Source organism: Thunnus thynnus, chromosome 4 (genome assembly GCF_963924715.1).
Source record: "Thunnus thynnus chromosome 4, fThuThy2.1, whole genome shotgun sequence".
NCBI classification, from domain to species: Eukaryota; Metazoa; Chordata; class Actinopteri; order Scombriformes; family Scombridae; genus Thunnus; species Thunnus thynnus.
In genome coordinates this window covers 22,974,121-22,996,340 of record NC_089520.1, presented here as the reverse complement: position 1 = coordinate 22,996,340, position 22,220 = coordinate 22,974,121, and the positions used below count along the sequence as shown (strand labels likewise).

The 22,220-nt window shown below is 39.3% G+C and overlaps 2 protein-coding genes across 2 annotated transcripts; one reads left to right on the top strand and one right to left on the bottom strand.

Annotated features, from left to right (window-relative positions):
- Positions 1–23: 23 nt before the first annotated feature.
- On the bottom strand, positions 24–2,643 carry LOC137181747 (protein S100-B-like). Its single transcript, XM_067587697.1, has 3 exons — positions 1,128–2,643; positions 808–951; positions 24–176 (listed from the first exon to the last, which is right to left on the bottom strand). Exons 1-3 carry the CDS (start codon positions 1,131–1,133, stop codon positions 24–26), a joined length of 303 nt encoding a protein of 100 aa, XP_067443798.1. The 5' UTR covers positions 1,134–2,643.
- A 9,445-nt stretch (positions 2,644–12,088) lies between these two features.
- Positions 12,089–19,709, top strand: inpp1 (inositol polyphosphate-1-phosphatase). The gene is made up of 6 exons (XM_067587696.1): positions 12,089–12,401; positions 13,333–13,538; positions 13,631–13,691; positions 15,026–15,226; positions 15,339–15,513; positions 17,246–19,709. Exons 2-6 carry the CDS (start codon positions 13,335–13,337, stop codon positions 17,742–17,744), a joined length of 1,140 nt encoding a protein of 379 aa, XP_067443797.1. The 5' UTR covers positions 12,089–12,401; positions 13,333–13,334; the 3' UTR covers positions 17,745–19,709.
- The last annotated feature ends 2,511 nt before the right edge of the window (positions 19,710–22,220 follow it).

Genomic DNA, 22,220 nt, shown 5'->3' with positions numbered 1-22,220 from the left:
TAATAATAAGGCACATATGCTAACTATTTCTTTTGGTAGTTTGGGATGAAGAGTTCATGGCATGCTGAGGTGACCATGGCGATGAGGGTAATGAACTCTTGGAAGTCAATCTCCAGGTCTCCGTTCTGGTCGAGGTCTGCAAAGAGCTCATCCAGGGTTTCGTTCTCTTGGATTTTCTGTTCATTCAAGAGTAAATAAGACATGAAACATTGCCAGTGACTAACTATAATTTAACACAACTTACTAACTTTTAACAAAAGTCTGTGGCCATACTTGCAACACCATAATGTTGCAAATCTCATTAAATACCAGGAAACAAAATGATTGGATACTGAAGGTGGTGACAGAAGAATGTTGTTAGTTTATCTTTTGCCATTTTGTGATATCTCAGACTCCGCTGGTCAGCACAGAATAATTGCTAAACACAAGCAAGCTGTAATTTAACAGTTGAACGTGTGTGCTAAAATGTCACATTAGTGCACTATTTCAGTATTAAGCCAAAAGTATCTTTGGCTGGTCATTAGATTTCGATGTATCTTGTCATGAAGCATCCAGTACTGTCATGATATTTCACTCTAGGTTAGTGTTGGACCAACAACCAACAGTATCAAAGCATTAGTGCAGTTTTTGTCAACATATCCAAGGATCTAATTTACAACAACACACATATTAACTGTGGCACACGGCTGTCTCTAAGCAGACATGAAAATGACACATGCTTGGTAAAAGGTTGTTTTTATGAGGAATTATACTGTAAAGTGCTGCCAGAAACATGCCAATTTGTACACTTTCAGGTCCATAACTTACCAGTATGAAATGACTCATCTCGTTGTCGATGAGTGCTTTAAGCTCTGCTTTCTTCAGCTTGCATTTATGACCCGAGTATTTGTGAAACACTTGGATGATGGTGACCATGCTGCTCTCCAGGTCTGACATATTCTTCTTTGAGGCCTGCAACAAACAATTGAAATGTGTTTTACTCCCTCATGAAGATGTGATAGAGATACTTCTTTTTTTTTTTTAGACATAAAATACACTGTAATATATGCAAGCATTTGTAACTTATGTTAATATTATTATCATCTATGAATAGATCATAAATGTATAAAACATTTAGCCTGTCTTACCTCCATCTGAAGAAACTCCTCTGTCTTGTAAGGATCCTAAGTGCAACTGATGGCTCACCCAGCAGTGTGTTGACTGCCTCGCCCAGTTTACTGTGGACACTAAACTGTATTGATCACCCTCATGAAGGCTTCTTATCTGCAATGTACTGTGTAATGCACAACTAATGGGTATCAGTGGTCAGAGCTACAGAGTGAAAACTATTCACTCACTAAAATGCATCATTTGACTATGATCAAGTTTCTCCATTTCACTTAGTGAGTGCGTGTGTGTCTGCATGTGTCTGTGCACATGTGTGTGTGTGTGGGTGTGCATGTGTGTGTGTGCAGTCGTGGTTGTTTTGTTTTGCGGCCACCCCTTAAGTGGGGTCCACACACAGTGCTTTGAGTCCTGTAAACTTCAGTGGTTTCCTAATTATTTCTAGATAATATCTTGCATACTCAACAGACAAATAAAAACTGCACAATGCCTACAGACTGCATCGTATGCTTCTGATGGTTTTTCATTAACAGTGCTTTTATGCACTCAAATAACATCTTGAGCTTGTGAAATTATGTTCAGATCTTTGGTTTTTGGCTTTCTTTGTTTGCATATCATCCTTTGTAAATCTGTGGGATAAAAATGAGAAATTAGTTTTTGAATGTGTGGATAAGATTTGTAGCTGTTGTGAAAAAACAATTGTGCACTCATATCGACGTTAGCATTACACATAGAGAGAAAAAAAGAAATGCCTTTATGAATATCTGAGTAGAGATTTGAAGCAGAAAACTGTTAAACTCAGCAAAGCACTCACACATGTGTGACACTTAAGATACACATGCACACACAAACTGAAGTTACAAATATGATTTGTTTCACTCCTGATTGTAGCAGTTGGACCTTTGCTTTCCTCCTGATTTTGGCTGTAAAAGCTTTCAGGTTTCCCTGTTTTTCCATCCCAAGAAATCATATAGCTTCTGTAATATTCCTCTAATAATGCAATTAGCACTTAACAGTGAGTTTACGGTCTTACAGAAACAGAGACTAAGGATAGCTGTCACTGAGCTGTAGCTCCAGGAACTCAAAAGACCATCACAGTAAAATGTGATTATAGAAACAACCAAAGCTGGATGCACTCTTAAACATGAACAGAATGCCAGCCTTAAATGTCTGCCCATATATACTTTGTACATACATGTACACACCGTACATCTATATAACAGTGTTCTCTACAGAGGCAGACAGAGAGGAGACTGTTTCCCTTTTCTTCTCTCTTGTTATTTAGAAACATAATTACTGGGACTTAAATGATTCCCTTAGTTATTGCATTTGTAGGCAATATGATTTGGGAAAGTCTAACAATAAGCCACCACCATTCTTGTTCCTTATAACTGCAGAGACTCTAAATTACACACAGAGGAGAGTCATAGCAACCCCTCACATGTAAATGGCATCCTGTTTGCCATATTGCCAGTTTTCATATAGACAGAAATACATTAACTGCAGCACTTTTGAATTGCAAGGTTCAAAGTATGAAATAAAACCAGTTTCTAAAAAGAGGTTTGTGTCATCCTTAACAATCTGTTAATGGGTATGTTGGCAGGGGGTAGGGGCGTGACTTACTTGATTACTTTTTATTCTTACTTGATAAATGGATATTGCTGTGCAGCCCGATGAGGCAATTTTTTATGAATGATATTAGGCTATACAAATAAAATTGACTTGACTTGAAAATGGGTAAGGAGGGGATCGTGATGTCACGATAAGTCATAAAATGTCACAATTAAACTGGCAGTTTGACAGCATGTTATTTCCTTGGTTTTATATACAGCATTTCCTGTTAAGACAAGTCATCAGGACATACTGTAGGGAGAAATTATTCAAGTGGTAAACTTGGGAGAAAATGTATTTAATGGAGAGGGGAAGGACTAGGGTTGTTAAAAAATGTAAAATGATTTTTTCTTTTAGTTTTGGTGTTTGTATTTGCACCTTTTGAAAAGCAACAGATAAGTAATAAATAAACCACAACAATCCATATTAATGATGCTCATTTTACTCATTTTATGTTCATTATGTTGGATTTAGTGAGTGATTCTGACAATATGACCAAAAACCACAACAGTTGCGGGGGTAGATAGATATAGGATATTGTTCTTATATCACAATATAACAGAATACATTCTGTACATTAATTATGCACTTATTGTGATATAATTGGTTTTGGAGAGGATGCCCCCAAAGCAAAAATTCTCACCCAAAGCTCGAAAAAGACAAGGCAGGCCATGTTTATATGTTTCAAAAAGAGAGGAAGAGTCTATTTGCTGATTAGTGACTTCGTGCTACAAGATGTGACACTTTAGAGGATGAGAGAATCCATTGTAAAAACAGATGGTAATATGGCAGCTGAATGCTATTGTATAGTTTACTATAATTTTATTTTTGTATATATTCATTCTGCGTCCCCTCAGTTCTTCCTTTTTTACTTCCATGCATTTCTGGTTAGCAAAAGAAACCCAAACCATCAATCACATGTTTAAAGCACTACTGCTTGGATGCGGAAACAGTCATCCCACAGGTCCTGAAATTAGTCTTGCTAAAGCTTAGCCAGGAAAGACTGGTAACACTGCAACAGTTTACTGACCAGCTACAACAGTTCCCCTTTGGACAAAATGATGTCACTCACAGGCCTGTTTTGCTGAGGCCATCTGCTCTGCAACAAGGTGTCATCCCAGGAAAAGCAGTTGAAAAACTGACCCTTTTTCGACTCTTACCTTTTTTGATTGGAAGCTTCGTCCCTCAGGAAAACACTTATTGGGGTCTCTATTTGCTATTTAGATCCATATGTGACATAGTTCTTGCACCTGTGATCAAAACAAGTTGGCTGAGTCCACTGTCTGCTCTCATCACAGAATTTCTGAAGAGTTTTCAGAAGCTTTTCCCTGACAACTTCACTCCGAAGATTCACTTTCTGGTTCACTATCCTCGATTAATCAATCAGTACAGTCCACTGAGAGCACATCGGTGTCTCAGATACAAGGCCAAACACCTGTACTTTAAACGCCTCTCATCAGTTGTAAACAATTACCAGAATATTGCAAAGACTCTGGCAAGGCGCTATCAAATGCGCCAGTGCTGGTAAGCACAATCAGCTGGAAACCTTGGTTCGGAAGATGTACCATACTCTTTAATAGAGATACCTTTGTGTGCACTACCCTCTGAGCTTAGAGAGATTATTGCAGAGGACACTGCTGAATTGAGTGAAACACTTTGGAAAACTACACAACTGCTGTACGACAGAGTCAAATACACCACTGGAGACTTCTTAATCCTTTGCCTTGTGCATGCTGAGGAAATCACAGTTATACATATTGTGAAGTACTGCAGTCAGTGGAAATTGTATAGAAGACTACAAAACTTGGTGCTTCTCTGAGCATCTGTATGCTTACAGTGTCCAATCAACAACTCAGTGGTTGGCCATTACACCTGGGAAGGAAACTGACTTCCATGTCCTTGATGCATAAATGGATCAAGAGAATAACCTGTACATCACACTGCTTCATCGGCCTATGAGATATACTAAGTTATTTGCAACTTCATATTGATTCAAAATTAATAATCTGTTTGATTGCAGTGATGAACAGAAAGAAGTGCGCTAGGGATTTGCTTTGATGTCAATGGCACATGATAGGGCTGTGCAAATATGTAAGGGACAAGGTGTCCATTATCAGGGATTAGTGGATGACAGGGAGTCCATTAAAGGTTCTGTATGTAGAAATCAGAAATTCCTTCTCATTAGTGACATCTGTGGTCATTAAATGTGGTACAGTCAACATCCTGGTGTTCACGATGGCATGCTTGCGGCGTGAGACTATTGCAGGTGATGTCTTTTTCCTTGCTTGCACTTCTCATAATTACATAAAAGATCTCTAACATTGTGTTTTGCACCCTGTTTCAGCAAAGCTGTGTATGTACGCTTGCTCACTCACACAGACACACACACAGAGGCTTCTGCTGCACTGTGGCTGCTGACCAGTGAGAGCAAAACCACACTGCCCAACTCATGCAAATATGTGTTAATCAACCACCTGAACCTGACCCAAAATGCAAACCAACTTTTTTTTACCAACCATGTTTACTAAACACTGGTAGGCTCAGTGAGCTGTGGCTGGGGATCAACGCACTGCGGCTGGGGAGCAACAGGCTGCGGTTTTGTTGTGAGATGTGTGCTTATGATGACCTTTGGAATATCAACAGGAAAAACAAAAAGGGTAAGCTATGTTTTGCTATCGCTCTGGAGCTTGTTTACTGCTCCTTTGTTGAGGAAATAATATTGTTTTAGCTGTGTGTGCTCAGGAGTGGGCAACTTCTCATTGTGGGGGTGTTTTGTTGTGAAATGTGTAGTGGTTGATGGTGGCAGCTAGCTGTTTCATTAGCTGGAGAGCTAATATCTGCAGGGTGTTTCTGGTGGATAGCACCATTTTGTCATGTTGTTGTGTGGTTATGGTCTGAACAAATTATAGATTCATAACAATGCTTGCCACTTATGATTTATTGAATATCTCATTCTTCTTCATTAAATGCTTTCTCATTCTCAGAACATGAGGTAGATGGAGCCACTCTTGCTGTCATCTCAGAGAGGATGTCTGAGAGGCTCATTCCAGTTATTCGCAAACAGAGTCTGTTTCTGGCCCAGCTGAAGAAACTTAAAAGCACACCAACGAGCAGGTAATCAGAACTGTATACCATATGTCGAATCACAGCACTGTGCCGACTCTGTTTTCTAAATTGTTGTTCACCAATTATTTGCTAATTTTATTTTTATTCCATTCTGAGGTCAGTTTTGATGGTCATCTCTCTATTGACTTTCTTTTTCCCATTTTTCCTCTGTAGAGAGTCCCCTCCGATAAGCAGCGATCACTCCAACCAAGCACAGTCCAGTCCAGATACCTCTTTAGTGATTAAAGTATCCACATCACATGACCAAGATGGATCTTTCCTCATACATATGGAATATAACAAATAGTGAGTGAAGATATTTTCTTCACTTAAGAGCAGAGGTCAAATCATAACTGAACAATCTCAATTACAGCAGGGTCCATTCATTCAGCAATCAAGATTTTAATTCTATTCCTTAACAATGGCTGAATCTATTGTATATCTATTCTAAATGTAAAGACTTTAATGACGTTACTTACCGCAGATTCTTTGTTTGTCCCCTGAAAGTATTCTAATAAGTATTTTCCTACAAAAAAGAATGTGTCTATAGTTTCTCTGGTGACAAGTAGCAAGATGGTGCAGTGAAAATACTTATTGGAATACTTTCAGATGGCACACTCAGGAAATCTGTCCTAAGTAATTCTATGAAAGTTTGTATGAGGGCTGTCTTTAACCAAAGAAAACCTTGGTAAGATATGCCCATAAGCATTGTGATTGGTTAGCTACTCTGGACTCAGGCAGGCCATCTTACTTCTGTGTGAAGGTCTGCAGTCAGTGCAAATCTTGGTTGGTGATCACCAGTTACTTTAGTGTTCAGATGGGTATCTATGATCAAAACAAACATGGAGATTGCAAAAGATTATTAAAGGGGAATTCCACTCTGTATTTGTAGAAAAGTTGAGTTAACTACTCAGGATGTCACTATCGGAGTTGGGAGTGTCAAAATAATGATGAGTTTCTTGTATAGTTTCAGGCACCTCACCAATACCAACACAGGTAAAATGACGTGTGCATGCACATGACTAACTCATGCGAAAGGGCTTGATAATGGATGTACCTTCTGTGTTAAAGCAGTCGTGAGAAACCGGATTATTATATTGAGGTGCCAAAAAATGTAAACTATAAAAAAAAATTGCCGTTCAGTCTGACAGCCTAACACCAACATTAGTTAGGTCTGTATTGTTGCTACACAGCACAAATCCAGACACAATGACTCATGACTGGCAGAAGCCGTAATGACTGTCCATGAAAGCTTTATTGCCGAGTTGCAACCACATGACTGGGGATATGGACTGATGGCCACACAGTGAACAGACAGGCTTGCCAGGGTCAGATTTTACAGAATGGCTATCTCCATTCAGGCGTGGGTGAATGTAGCTTGCAGTGCTCCCTCCTTAAAAAACAAACAAAAAAATAATAGCGCTTGCTCGACCAGTAGGTGAAGGCAGTTTTGTTGTCAAAATGTTGTTTTCTGTAATGTCTTAATAAATGTATGCAAAGGAGCTCTGCGTGTGCGGCTACTCTTAGAATTTTCAGTGTCTAGTTACTATGGCTGGCACTTCACCAACACTAGTAAGCATTTCTCCTTCTGATTTCCATTATAGGTACCCAAATCATCTTCAGTATATTGAACTTCTGTCAGTTGTGATAATGGACCACCCATTCCTCAGGGAAAGTATTGGGTCAGGATAGGTAAGTTTTCATTTGTGTTTGTTTGTTTTTGTATTTTGTTGTTTTCATGCTAAATTTATGATTGATTGTATATAATGGTATGTATTGTCCCATGCTCTCCTCTGAAAACTAATGTTGATCGTGCCTTTGCAATGGTGGTTCATAGTATAGGCCTCTGTTGAATTATTATTTAATTGTATGAGTTATGACTATATTTTAATACTTTCTACTTTGCCTTCATCTTAACATAAGCTACTTCAGGGTCTGAGAGACCACACCAACGTTGATGTGGAACAACAAATTCTCACAGAGCTCTCTGTAATGGCACCTCGAGTCCTTCAAGTTTCACCGAGTCCCCTGAAGGAGAAGTTCAGATTATATTATTATTGTTATTAATTATATAATTAATATTTTACCAAAAGCAAGCTCAAATGGAGTTACCAGCTTTTGGACCAGTGAATGTGGAGATGCGTGTTTTGTCCGTCATTGAATAGAACAGCCACATCTCAGGCAGTAAGTTTATCACATTACGTTATCATCAACTTACTTGTTATGAAGGTTATTGTAGCTATGTGTGCGCTCAGTTTATCCTGTTGTGGAATACAGTTGGACAAAAACTCTAGTTGTAAAAGATTAAGGCTTTTGAAGACAGTATGACTAGACGGCAAATGCTAGACTAAACTGCACTCCAACCTACAGTGGTTTGCCTGCATTCTTCTCTGCTCCCATGTCTCAAGCCTCAAATACATAAAACATTAGCCTTTACAGACTTGGTGTTTCTTGCATATAGAAAACACTGTACTTCCTCAACCAGTTCTTTATTTAGCTGTGCATTGCAGCTCTTGCATAGCAAACAACCGGAGACTTCCTACTAATGCTGTGTATACTTCTACAGTTGAATGAAATTACTGGAGGGTGTATAAAACAGCAATAGGGCTAACTGAATGCAAGACTATTATGAATAATACTAGTTAGAGTATTTTCTAACACAATACTCACAGGTAATGTAGAACAGCCTTGTTAGACAGTTGATTACATGCATTAGACAGACACAATCTTTTTTTTTTTTTTGAAAATGTGCATTTAATATAACTGGCACACCAACAACAAATAAATAAATAATAAACAAATAAATAAATAAATAAGTAAATTCATGTTCAATAGATAAAAAAAACAGGTAGTCCATCTTTCGGTATGACCTCCTTGAGGTCTTTGAGGTGTTTGTATTTCATCTCCTTGATCTTCTGGCTTTCTATGTATAGTGGTGTCACCGTAAGTGTGTCTGGTGCTTTGGAAATGGAGTCCAGTTGTTGGATATTGAAGTCCATCGTACCATTGAGGTTGTACCTCATAACATACAAAAAGAAAAAGTGACAGAGTTTGAACACCACCGTTTACACAGCATCATCAGTTTATATACAGTACAATGTATAATATCACATAACAGCAAGTAAATGTGCAACATCATGACTTTTGACCTGGACTGGTGAGAGAGACGTGGTTTTAGTTTGATAGTTACTCGATGGCTCGGACATCACGGACAGTGGGGTCACCGGGTTTGATCCTTGGGCAGATAGACTTGCAGAGCCTCAGTTTGGTGAAGTCTTGGAAGTGGTTATGGTCTACATATCTGACTTGATACGGGCTGGGCTTGGACCACGTGCTCTCCATCAGGGCAACAAATTCAGCCATGACATAGATTTCCTGGTTTCTCAGACGCCTCTCAATGACACTGTGCACTGAGTCACACTCCATCTGTGTGTGCCCCTTCTCCAGGAACTTCTGGGTGACTACCTTCTTCATCTCTGTGCAAAATCTCAAAAGAGCATTGCTGAGCACAGAATTGCGGTTTTGGTAGCCATAACCATCACTCCACAAAATGTACTCCTCATGCTCCTTATGCTCAGAGAGGATATCAGTAACACAGGATGCAAACTCACTGGCAGACAGCGCTCCCTCACCCTCATGCCAGAAATAGCAAGTGGCAATGTGTACAGACATGTCATAAATTGTGAAATAGTGGACGGCGAGTTTTGTCTTGTAGTACAGAGCTGACACTTTCAATTTCAGGCAGAGGAGAGGGGCTTGCATATCCATATAGACAACACGTTATATCAGCATCATGTTGAAGCAAAAGGTTTGTTATCTAGCAAACTAGACGACACATAATCTGTAATCTGTACCATACAACACTGATGTTACAGAACGTTACATCTACTGATGACAATCTTAAGTAGCGATTGATTGATTAACGATAGGCTGTAACATTAATCATATAATATTAGCTTGCTATGTAGACTCAGCAAGCTAATGGCTTTCAACAGTGGACAGAGTTTTAACTGAGTTTTCTAATGAGTGTTAAGAGCTACATTTGATAAACAGGTACACTGCATAGTTTTAACTGAGTTTACAACAACCTAGGGCTAATTTGAAAACATTTTATTGAGCTATTTACCTCAGATGAAGAAAGACGAAATCGCCTCATCACTCTGCCGCTCTTCTATGTGCATCACTTCTTTCAAGATATGAGGTCTTGCCAACAGTTTGAGGATCCAATGGAGTAATGAGATTTAGTCACAAGCTCTTTTTTAATACTTTTCATTGGGCAAATATTTGTAAAACCCACAGACAGATGAAACGGGTGACCAATAGCAGTGATTTATGAAAAAAAATAAAAATTATTTTCTTAACATGTATAATGTGTTTAGAAAGAAATCTCTGATTTTCCTTTACACAGACTTTAAAAAACGTATGTACTGTAATGCACTTTGGGTAAAAGCGTCCACCATGTTATATTAAATTAATGAAGTTATTTTGTATAAAGGCCTACAGTTGGAAGCAGCCATTCTGCTCTTGCCTGCACCGTTCAAAGAGGACCCAGGGTTATTGTTTGAAGTTGAGGTGAGCCATGAACAGTTGACTATGGTGTGTGAAGCACAATCTAATCAAAGCACTACACTTCTTGCACATTTTGTTATGTATAAAATTATTTCACATGCAAGCATGTTTTTTTTTGTTGGTCTACACAAACTATTTTATCAAAGTGGAAAGAAAATTACATTAATTTACATTTAATGGCAAAAGTATTTGAGCAGTTGTATGAAAGTAGTAAAATTTTAATGTTAACTCATAAGATTTGCCTTTCAAATAAATGTGAGAGAAGATGGTTAATGCTTTTATTCCCTCTCCCCCAGGGCCATGCTCAGACTAGCACTCTTGGCATCTCAACACTGAAGATGGTGCTTAAAAGCTGCAGGGAGGGTCACCCTATGCAGTATGACCTCATTGTGCTCACATTAGATGGTCAGTTGATCACAGAAGAGAGTGAGGACATCTTGATGGCACTGGGCCTCCTCCTGTGCGTATATCTCGTGTTTGGAATCCAGTATCCTAAAGGACTGAAAAAGACTGACCTTTTTGGAGTGTGTTATTTTGAAACTGAAGGATGCAGCCGAACTTCCTGTCACAGTAAAAAGAGTGTACAACTCAATCTGTGAATAGACTGTAGGAGACAACTCAGTTTGTGAGTGTATGTGTTACTCAGTTTCACTTAATCACTCACTCACACTCATTCTAATGTTAAAAACTCTTGACTAGTTCTTTATTTTGTTCAGAAAGTCTAATGTAGGACTAAGCCTGTAGGCCAAAAGGAGACCTGCTTACAGGGCTGCAGTGAATGATTATGGGCTAGAATTTTTGTAAACCAGGACTCTCTCTTCCACAAAATTTAACATATTTTAAGCTTGTTGCAATATTTGTATTTCTATATTGTATTTTTTGCAATATTTTGTATTTTTTATATTTGTTGCAATATTTTGTGTTTCTATCTTCTATTTTTTTAAGGGCAATATATTGTGGTGTGTGTGTGTGTGTGTGTGTGTGTGTGTGTGTTTGATATATTTATTTTTTCCCTGACTTGTTAGCATTGAATGTATCTGCTGAAAGAAAGAAATATAAAAGATTTGAAAGGATAATATATTGTTTCTCAGTAAGCATTTTGTACAGGATTCTTAATCTTTTAACTCACCATTTGGTAAGAAATGATTAATTATCATTCATGTTTTAAGTAAAAGTGTCATTTAGAAGCATACTGACTCATCGATGGTAGTATGATTTAATTAAATAAATATGGTAAATGTGATTTAAAGGCCCTGCTAGCTTAAAAATGTAAAAACAACACAGTGCTGTATGTCACCTCTAATGGTTCCACATAGCACCATTTGACAAAGGTGCTATTTAGCACCCTTAAATATAGGTGCTGTATAGCACCAAAAGAGGTTTCCCTATGATTACGAGCCAAAGAACCATTGTTGGGTACTGTTTAGCACCATTTTTGGTGAAGCAATATAGTGCTTTATGACACCGCTAATGATTCTATGTAGCACCATTTGGCAAAAGTGCTTTATAGCACCTTTAAAGATAGGAGCTATATAGCACCAAAAACGGTTCCCCTATTATTACGAGCCAAAGAACCACCTTTAATGCTATTCAGCACCAATTTTTTTTTAGCGTGTAGTAAAATCCCCGATTGTGATATTTCTGACGTGGAAAGCTGCACTTGAACGCACCGCGGCTACGTTTCCTGTTGTCTTTACCTTGAACAACATGGTTACCGAGCTCTGTGCGGGTGCGCGCCTGTCTGGACCTTGTGGCTGTCGGCCTAGAGAGAGAGGGGCGTCCGCCCTTCCTTAGGAAACTCGCAGTGACGTCAAGAAACCAGAGCAGGCAGATCTGTGTTAATGAACAGCTTGATACCACTGTTTTACTGCACATCTGAAACTCGACGTCCTCTCACGGTCCCGTCACACTGAACTATCCGTGTTTGGTGGCTGCAGGTCGGACAGGAGAACACAGCTACACCGAGAGAGACAGACGGGAGCAAAATAAGCAGAGTGTAACCTGGTTTTTTGGTAAGATTTCAGTCATTTCACGGCACTTTTGCTCCCTGGCGTTTAAATTCCTTTGCTGCATTATCTAATTAACCTCTGAACTGGGACGTTATGAGCATTAACATCGCTGACTAAAGTACAGCTGAGTGCAGCTGCAATTCAAAATAACTAAATTTGGCATTATTTAAGTTTCATATACGCCCGTGTTTCCACCCCTGGAGAACATATAGCTACTTTAACAGCCCTCATCAGTGTGTAGGTGGCACTCAGTCATCACTTTCCACAGATCTTAGTGTGCTTTTTCTCCCACTATGTCACTTTTTAGAAGTTTTGCATACTTCCTGAAATATTTATTTGAAATTTTGGATTATTGATGTGTTTTTGGAGAATGATTTTAAGCTGCTGGTCCATCAGACATTTGACTTAAAGCAAGAGACACTGTGTTGGTTCAGAGCTGCAAAGACCACATCCTTCCCTCACATGCTCATCTTTTTTCAGAAATGCCCTGTTTTCATTTCATTTCGAGGCTATATTTAGCTCTGTGTGTGCAAGTGTGACCTGCCTCACACACACACACACACACACACACACACACCCACACATTCACACTGTCATGTTTCCGCGCACACACTGTCATGTTTCCATCACTTCAGAGGACATTACATTGACTTGCGTTTACCATAACCGCCACATGCCTAACCCTAACCTTCACATAACCTTAAACTAACCCTAACTTTAACTTTTAAAGTTTTCACCCTAAAATTAATGATTTACGTCTAGGAGACTTGCTTTTTGTGCCCATAAGCGAGGCGAGTCCCCACAACATGACTGTGTAAACAGATTTATGTCACCACAAATATGAGGAATACCTGGACCACACACACAAACACAAACACATAAAGTTTCCATCCCTGATCTGACAAAAACTCCTCTCTTCCTCCCCTCTGTTCAGGCATGGCTGATCTGCTGAGGCTGCTGCTCCGGGTGGCTGAGAAAGCGGCTGACGTGGCTCGGGTCTGCAGGCAGGAGGCTCCCCTTTTTCAGCTCCTCGTTCAAGAAAAAACTGGAGATGACAAGAACAAGAAGTTCGTCCAGGACTTCAAGACACTTGCGGATGTTGTGATCCAGGAGGTGATCCGACATGATGTTGGCGCTCAGGTACGAGGAATCAGTGTCACGTGTGAAATGAACTGTGAGTGGACTGAGTGTTGGCATTTTATTCATGTCCTGTTTCCTGTTTCTTTGTCCAGTTCCCTGAGATGGTCGGCTTCATCCATGGAGAGGAGTCCAACAAGTTTGAAAATGGGCTTGGTAACTATTTAATATTGCACTTCACACAAGAGATTCAAGAGCTTTTATTGTCACACGCACATCAACACAGCAGATGGCAACAGTGAAGGCAGTGAAATTTGGCTTCTTGGAGCTCTAGTTCCAGTGATAGTATATAATAAAATATTAACAATTATTAAAAAAAAACAGGAGAGAGAGAAGAGAAAGATAAGAGAGAGACGAATTAAAATGTATACAAATATATATTACACAGTGATTTGCAGGTGCGGTATTGCAGTGATAAACACTACATTACATTTTGTTTATTTTGGATGTGAATGACTTTAAAGTCAAAGCTGATGTTGTTCTGGGATATTCTGGGCACAAACTGGATCATTTTTTTCCCCAAAGCCACTACTCATATATGCAGGGTCAGTTAGGATAATTTGTGGGAACATTATGAATGTAGCTTTGAGCAAAAGCTCTCTACAAAGGCTGACATTCAGGTTCAAAACATTAGTTGTTTATCGACTTTAATTGTTCTTTTTTGGGGGCAATTTTTTACCTTGTGAGGCAGCTGGATTCACAAGATCACACGAGAATCCATCTTGTCAGGCTTCAAGTTGTGCAAATCCGGCTGCATCACAAGGTAAGATGGTGTTAGACAGATGGTTCATCCAATCACCTGCCAAGTATGTTTTTAAAGTTCCTGCCTTTTTTCAAACAGTTTCCATGAATGACTTCTCAAATGGTTCTGTGTAACAAACCATCTGGCGCATCAGGCATTTTAGAGCATTTTATGACTTTATTTGATAGTCGACATTAGGGAGAAAACAGGAAATAAGGGGAGAGAGAAATGGGGAATGACATGCAACAAGGGCCCCTGATTTTTGTTCTTTTAGACTTCATTTTAATCAGTATAGTTTCACTGAAAACAAAGCTCTTTGTTTTCACTGTGCCTTTACTTACTTCCCATTTAACTAAAGGAAGTGGTTCATAGCAAATTTTAGGCATTTAGATGCAAAGATACAGCTGACTGCTCAGAGCAATGAACTGAAATAGACAAACTGACAATAACTAAAATAATCTGGTGACAGTTTTTATCGGTTTGAAAATATGACCACACAAGATTAACAAGTGCTGTATAATAATCAGTCCACCAATACTAGAAGGCCTCCATACAGACTTGACTTAATGATCTGCGTTGGATCCTCACTGTGACTGAGTTCTTTCATCCAGAATAATCAGAACTTACAGCAGACACATCAGTGTGTCACTGTGCTAATATTTAAGTAGCATTTCACTGTGTAAATATCATCATCTGTGCTCTGCTGTTAAGTAATCACATGAAACCTCATTGACTCTGTGTTACACAGGAGAGAGTGTGACGGTCACAGTGTGCGGCACAGAGGAGGAGACTGCCACACTGCTGGCCACTGTGCTGGACGGCAACCACACAGCGGCGTCTCTCCTGGCACGCGCCATCCACCAAGACCCGGCGACGATTGATGCCAACACAGATGGTCTGTCGGTGCCCCTAAGCCCCTCCGAGCTCGGCATCTGGATCGACCCCATAGGTGAAAGGCTCGGTGTTTTCCTTTCTTTTGCAATGACCTCATTCTAGCAGCACGCTGCAGAGAGCAGAGCTGTACATTAAATGTCTGTTTGTCTCTTTGTTTTTTAATGAAGATGCCACCAGCCAGTACATAGAGGGCCGAGAGGAGGTGCTGGAGGAGGGCCACCTATCTCCTTCAGGTCTGCACTGTGCTTTGGTTCTGATCGGGGTTTACCTCCGGAGCACGGGAGAGCCCGTCATGGGCGTCATCAACCAGCCGTTCAACCACAAAGATCCAGCAGGTGGAGGGTAAGTTGAACAACAGAAGTCGTGGATGCTGCCAGAAACACTCAACCAGCCTTCACTGCATTTATGTACAACGTCACAACCTCTTAAAAAATCATATGAGACTGTCTTATTAATTTATCTTTTATCTTTTATTTAGCTTTGTACTAGAAATACACAACCTCACATTAGTCTTAGATTAAATTTTGCTGCAAGTCTCAAATTTTAAAGTTCACTCTCTGTGTGTGTGTGTGATGACATTCAATTCAGCCTTGTGCTGTTGTCAAGAAATGTTACTAAATCTGATCTAGTAAGATGGTTGTTGTGACTGTTACAAAAACATGACTTGTGTGCTTTCTGTCTCTTTTTATGAGACCAATATGTAAAATCACCATCATTGGTAACTTTCAGTGTCTTAACTTTAGGGGTTAAGAACCGCAGTGTCCTTGGTTTGAATACGGCCAAGGATCTCTTTCCCTCATCTCTCTCTACTACTAATGTCTAACAAAGACACACAAATGTACCACAAAATGCATGCATGTCTGAAAGGGAAGGGTCTCAAGGGCTGTCCACACCAAGAACGATAACTATAACGATTAGTGTAAATGTATAGTTTTAAAAATCGTTCTAACTCAAGTGGATGGCGGAGTCGACAACGACAGTGGTGAACGATATTGTTGGGATCACTTTCAGAGTGATTTGATGAACGATAGAAACACTGACAGCCAATCAAAATCCATTCCCTAAACCAGTAAAGTAAAACTTCAAAACCACCATATATCATCTTAATTCTGGAAACTGACTAATGACTTTATTTATTTAAATTTATTTATTTTAATGCGTTTTTGCTCTTTCTCACCACGGACCGATGTACTGTAAACTGGAGGAGAATGAAACCCAGAGGTTTCTCTCTCTTTATTATACAATGATGCTGAAACTTTGTTCGGTAAAAAAACAACAAAGTTAGCGACCCTTTCAGGCTTCATATTGGTGCTCATACCATGTGTCCCTGCCACAGTGCAACAAAAGCTCGTCATCTGTCCACTTTTGCGCATCACTGCTACCGTCAGTCGGTGCAGTTTGTTCTGTAAATACTGGAACATCACAGCAACTGGTGTCCTGAAATACTTCTGAGTAACACACTTAATCACCACCCGCCTGTGAACCCATACACTTCTGGTTTTCTTTTTCTCTCTCTGTGCAACGTCCAGCAGTAACAAGTCATCAATATCCATTTTTCTAAGCTGCCGACACAGCTAGAGCATGCAGCGCATGCTTGGCACCACTGTTTACAGAAAATTATCGTTTATAAGTGTAGATGCTCACATTGTTATTGTTATAGTTATTGTTATAGTTATCCTTCTTGGTATGGACAGCCCTTTACACTGTATATATCAATGTCTTTGGTGTATCTGTTCTGTATGTACCTATTATTCTGTTGTACTTGTCTCTGGATCTCTTTCACGTAACCTCACATAGCCAGAGATCATCTTGTAAGCTCAGTTTTTGTTTTGAGATTCATGATCTGGAAAACATTAACTGAGAAGCAACCAGATACCCTACATGTCAGATCAATCATCAGACTGTGGGGAGTGTTTAGATGATGAGGACACTCACGACTTAATGAAATTCCTGAACCTTTGTGAAACGCATCTGAGATGTTTTTGAAATTAGAAACTGACTTTTGTGAGGATGTCTTTCTCTTCCCCCTGAAGTAAAATATTCTCACCTCACCACTGATTATTTGTGTTCACAGCTGGAGGGGGAAGCATTTCTGGGGTGTGTCCTTCGGCAACGTCAATGTCTGCTCAGTGTCTCGGCCCAAAGACGGACCTGCAGGCGGGCGAGGGCTGTCGGCGGTGCTGAGCTCCAGTGAGAAGCAGGTGGTGAAGGAAACCCTGACCTCACTGTGCGGCCCTGACAAACTGATGTACGCCTCCGGAGCCGGCTACAAAATCCTGTGTGTCATTCAGGGCCTGGCTGACGTCTACGTCCTCTCAGAGGGAAGCACCTTTAAGTGGGACTCCTGCGCTCCTCATGCCCTGCTCCGAGCCCTCGGAGGGGGAGTGGCGGACCTGACAAGGAGTTTACAGTCCAGCGCTGCAGCACAGAATCACCAGGCAGAACTGACCTATCACCAGCCTTACATCGAGGCTAAAGGTGCAGACCGCTGGGCGAACCACGGAGGCCTGGTGGCTTATCGAGACTGTTCTCAGCTCTGCAGCATCATCGGCGCTCTGAAAGGCAAGCTGTAGAGTGGATGTAATCAACACAAGCTGACGCACTTATTGTTGCATATATGATCATATTCATGTTTTCTATATTAGAGGAAAGTTAGCTGGGAGCATAGGATGAAATATTTTAATTATAAATAATACTGTCTTGTTTTTAATCAGATATGTATGCAAGTGTATATATGACAAAGTAAACATCAGGTTTGAGCCAAACTATATTTGCAAAATACAGTTTGCTCTTTAGTCTCAATCAGTTGTTCCCAAACTGGAGGTCGGCCGCAGGGGGAGAAACGTTAAACAGAACTTCAAGTGTGACTTCAGTGAGTCTGATTCATTTGATTGTTTTAAAAAAAAAAAAATCAAGGTTCAGGTTCAGAAAGCAAAACGACACACAAGTGCAAGATAAGAAAAACAGGTGATGCTTATCAAACATGTCAGTCAAATCAAAAGCATCATCTTTCTCTCAAGTTCATAGTCAATAAACCAAGAGAGACATGTGCTTTTTTTGTGTGTGTAGAAAAACTGTGCAGGAAAAGAAACATGCAGTTGACGTTCCCAATATTTTCATAAATTAATGCAATGTAATGAAATGACACATTGGGAAGTAGGGATCAAAATGACAGATGACAGAAGGTCTGGGAACAATTGGTGTACATCTTGATGGGACGGGAGGTTCTTGTCACACTGGACAGCGAGATGGAAGCAGAAAGTTTAGACAATCATACAAATGTTTTTTGGAGTTTGACTATAATCATCTATGAGTGATCATTTCTCTTCCTCCGAGCAGCTAAAACAAACTTTATTTGTGAATTGTGTTTAACCCAGACCTGGTATGCATTTATTAAATATTGCTAAGCTTTGTAACGGTGTGTCTACATAAATAGACGTTATCATAGTGAGAAGAAACAAGTGCTCACTGCTGGACAGCTGAGGAACGCTTCACTGCCAGAGGAAAGGTAACGTGGCGTCACAAGACTGCTTCTGTCTGATGTTTCCTGGATGTAAATTCAAATTGTAGCTGAAAAGTAAAAGATTTAATCATTTAATTAAACCCTATTTAACCTGTAATCTGTTATAAACAAGTCAAGTGATTGAATGAGACTCAAATCAGGCTGTGTGCAGGAATCTGCACCTCTCTGAAACAACTCCTTGTAAGGAGCAGAGGGATACACATGTCCTGCCCTCTTTCCGTGGCTATAGCACCATTAGTTAATAAGGTCAGAGAATGGAAAAGCCATTTGAGGTAAAACAATGACACAGGGAGCCCTTTTCAGCTTGGGTTTACAGTAAAATGAAATATTGCGCCACTTTGAGGAGTTGGACCTATTTAAGCTCCTCAGAGGGAAATTCTTATCAAGATGTTTGTTTGTAGATTCGTGTAACCTCACTTTGTCACTGTGTGTGTTTAAATATGGTATAAGTTGTATTGTTTAGTAAGTGAGAAATCATTTATGTACTGAGCACAAAACAGAACAAACCTTGTGCATATAGGAAATCATCTTTATTTTGAAAACCAGAGAAAGCGGGGGAAAGAAACCCAACAGTGAAATCTTAAAACTGTTTTGCCAGCCAGGGAACTCGCCTCATAACTCCCTACGAAAAACCCTGATGATTGTCAGATATTTTTTGCAATATTTCTGCATATTCTGTTAAAAAACTTTAAATGAAAACACAAAAAAAAAACAAAAAACAACTGAAGTGTTGGCTCTTCCATTGACTTCTTGGACTTCGAACTGCTACCTTTTTAACATACAGCACTGTACATTCTCAAGTCAAGGTGGACGTGTGGAAAACAACGCGCTCTGCTTATCATGGTTACAGCTGTGGGTCCAGTTTCCTAGACACGGAGTGAAGGAAGTCTTTGACAGTTATATCATGGTACAAAAACTGTCTAAAAAATGCGGATAAGAACAAGGCCTTAATGAGTATGTAAGAAGAAAAATTGCACAAATTGAAAACAAATCTTTAATAAATGTACTAAAAAGCAATACTAATCCAAGTCATTTTTCTGGATTTATCTCATTCTGCCACCAGTAAATCTGAATTTAACCAGTCCCCCACTGAGGAGCTCTCATGGCTCTGGCATTGCTTTTTAATCTTTAAACTACCAAATAGTCCTTATCAGAAAAACCTAAATTCAGGAATATTTTTACCTTAATTTGATCAATTCTTATTCCAATTTTAGTTCACAACTGCTTGATCCATGTCTGGGAAAATGGTCAAATAGATACAGGAGGAAAAAAAGCAATTTGACACATAAAGAGAAACATGGCAAACTTAACGTCCTGCTTAAATGGACAACAAAGGCTCACCTTTATAAAGCTACCACACAAACTCACATTTATGCATCACAATGCCATATAATGTTTCTGATACTTGGGCATTTCTCCAGAGTGGTAACCGGTCATGCAAATCAAATTATGGTTTTGAAAATTTGTCACTCCTTTTAAACTTCTAATTCTACCAAAAAAAACAAACAAACAAAAAAAAACTTGATTTGCAAATGTGCTGTTATCCGAGTGAGCTACACCTCCTACTCAGCTGCAGCTGGAGGAGTCTGGTTCAGGATAAATCACTGATGACTGTTCAAAAGCCCTCTGATGTTATAACTGGGGTGGGTGTGCAAATTAACACAAAAGAACCAAAAAAAAAAAAGTCAATATAAAAAAAAAATAGCTGCTATCAATTGCCTTATCACACAAGAATTGCCGTTTCACTACACTCTCACAATCTTCACATATCAGGTGTAAACAATAACTTTTCTTAAATTAACCTACGCTGAAAAATAACAATGTCATTTCTATGCAAGAACCATATCAAGAAACCAAACCCGATATATAACCAGTTATTAGTTTTGAGACTGCTTCATGTTGTTACATACTGCTACGCAGGGAACATAAAGAGGGAATCAATTGTTTGCCCTTAAATAGATTTTCTGTTTATGTGTGACATTGACATTTTGAAAGCTGAATTCTGCCCAGGTGGAAGTTTTTCTTTAATTACAGGCAGCCAGGAGCCAAAATAGAGGAGACCACAGCTTAGAAAAAAGATAAATTTGAGTCTAAATGAGCAGGATGGCTGGAAACAAATGTGATGAGCTGTACTCGTTCAGGGGAAGCGCTCCTATTCTGAATTAATTTTTCTAAGGGTTTTTTGTAATGAGTGTAGAAGTCATGGCTTAAAATGCCCAAACACATCATAGCTGGCATAAAATTGCACTAAACCAGAAGAACACCCTTAAGGAAAAATGGTGTAAAAATGTAGACAACTGGAACGCTATATTTTTTCAGCCTGAACAACTATAACAATTTGCTGTTGCAACTGCAACATTATGTACTATAACATAATGATCAAAATGACCAAAAAAGAGAAACAGTGCTGATAGAAAAAAAACAAACAGCACTGCAAGTTTAAATTCAGTTCAACTGCTCAAATATTTGAACATAAGCACAATTTTTTATGTCAACTTAGCATCAATTAATTTAAGACTCAGGTGGCTCTCAACTGTTAAACTTTGTCAATCAGCTGTGACATGTTCAATGAAACATCAGAAGGCAGATGTGTAGTTATACAGTAGATCAACAGGGGACAGTACAGGCTCAATCCTTCTGCATCTTTTAAACCCTGGTGGAGAAAAATAGCAACATTTCAAAATGTCAAGGCATCACATCTCAATGCAGCTCGACCGGGGTTCAACATTAAAGATCACCACTGAACTAATCTCTGCTGTTACACTTGAACCTGCGATGTAATTATCGTCAATCTGGAGCTGAAACAATGAACAGCAAGCAGATTTAGCACGTTTGTATCAGTGTATCTCACAACAAAAAAAGCCCTTCTATTAGTTTTACTTGTTCATGTCTAGATTTTACATCTCGATTACATCACAGGTTCACCTTCGCCTCGTCCAAGATGTTCAAATCAAACTTCTCCTGCCTATCATTTAAAGACTATCTTCTTTTGTGATGCGTCTCACTAAGCAGATGTGATTCTCTGGTAATGACGACACAAATACAGTTCTAGTATAACTGAGTCTGAGAGAATAGATGTGACACGGCCAGATTTTGAAGTAATAACTGGAACAGAATATTTTTCCTTTTTAGAGGTTTTGTAATATCTAAACACTGAAAATGAACCGTTTCTTTGAGAGCACAAATTTGTCATTTCTCCACTATAGAAAAATCCAGTTGTTATATTTTATATGAATGCAAAGTAGTAGGAAAAATAAATGCTAGTTGTCTCAATGGATCCTTAATGCTGGAGGTTGACTGCATGTGACGTCCACTGAGGTTTGTATACAGAAATGTTGTTTTGCCTTCTCTTGCTGTCTGCACGGCTACTACCAGAGAACCACACCACTGATATTCCTGGGAAAACAGGTCACTCTCAGACCAATTTAACAACAGAACCGTGGCAGCCTTTCAAAATGTGCTGCTTTGTGTACAGAGATGATTCTGCAGATGGTAAAAAATACTTCACATTTCAGCAAGTCTGATG

Bases quoted from the DNA above. Each gene is read 5' to 3' on its own strand.
- inpp1 (XM_067587696.1), top strand. From the start codon at position 13,335: ATGGCTGATCTGCTGAGGCTGCTGCTCCGGGTGGCTGAGAAAGCGGCT. The intron at 13,692-15,025 runs GTAACTATTTAA...TGTGTTACACAG, and splicing joins CAAGTTTGAAAATGGGCTTG to GAGAGAGTGTGACGGTCACA. The intron at 15,227-15,338 runs GTGAAAGGCTCG...TTTTTAATGAAG, and splicing joins CATCTGGATCGACCCCATAG to ATGCCACCAGCCAGTACATA.
- LOC137181747 (XM_067587697.1), bottom strand. The intron at 177-807 runs GTAAGTTATGGA...TTGAATGAACAG, and splicing joins AGATGAGTCATTTCATACTG to AAAATCCAAGAGAACGAAAC.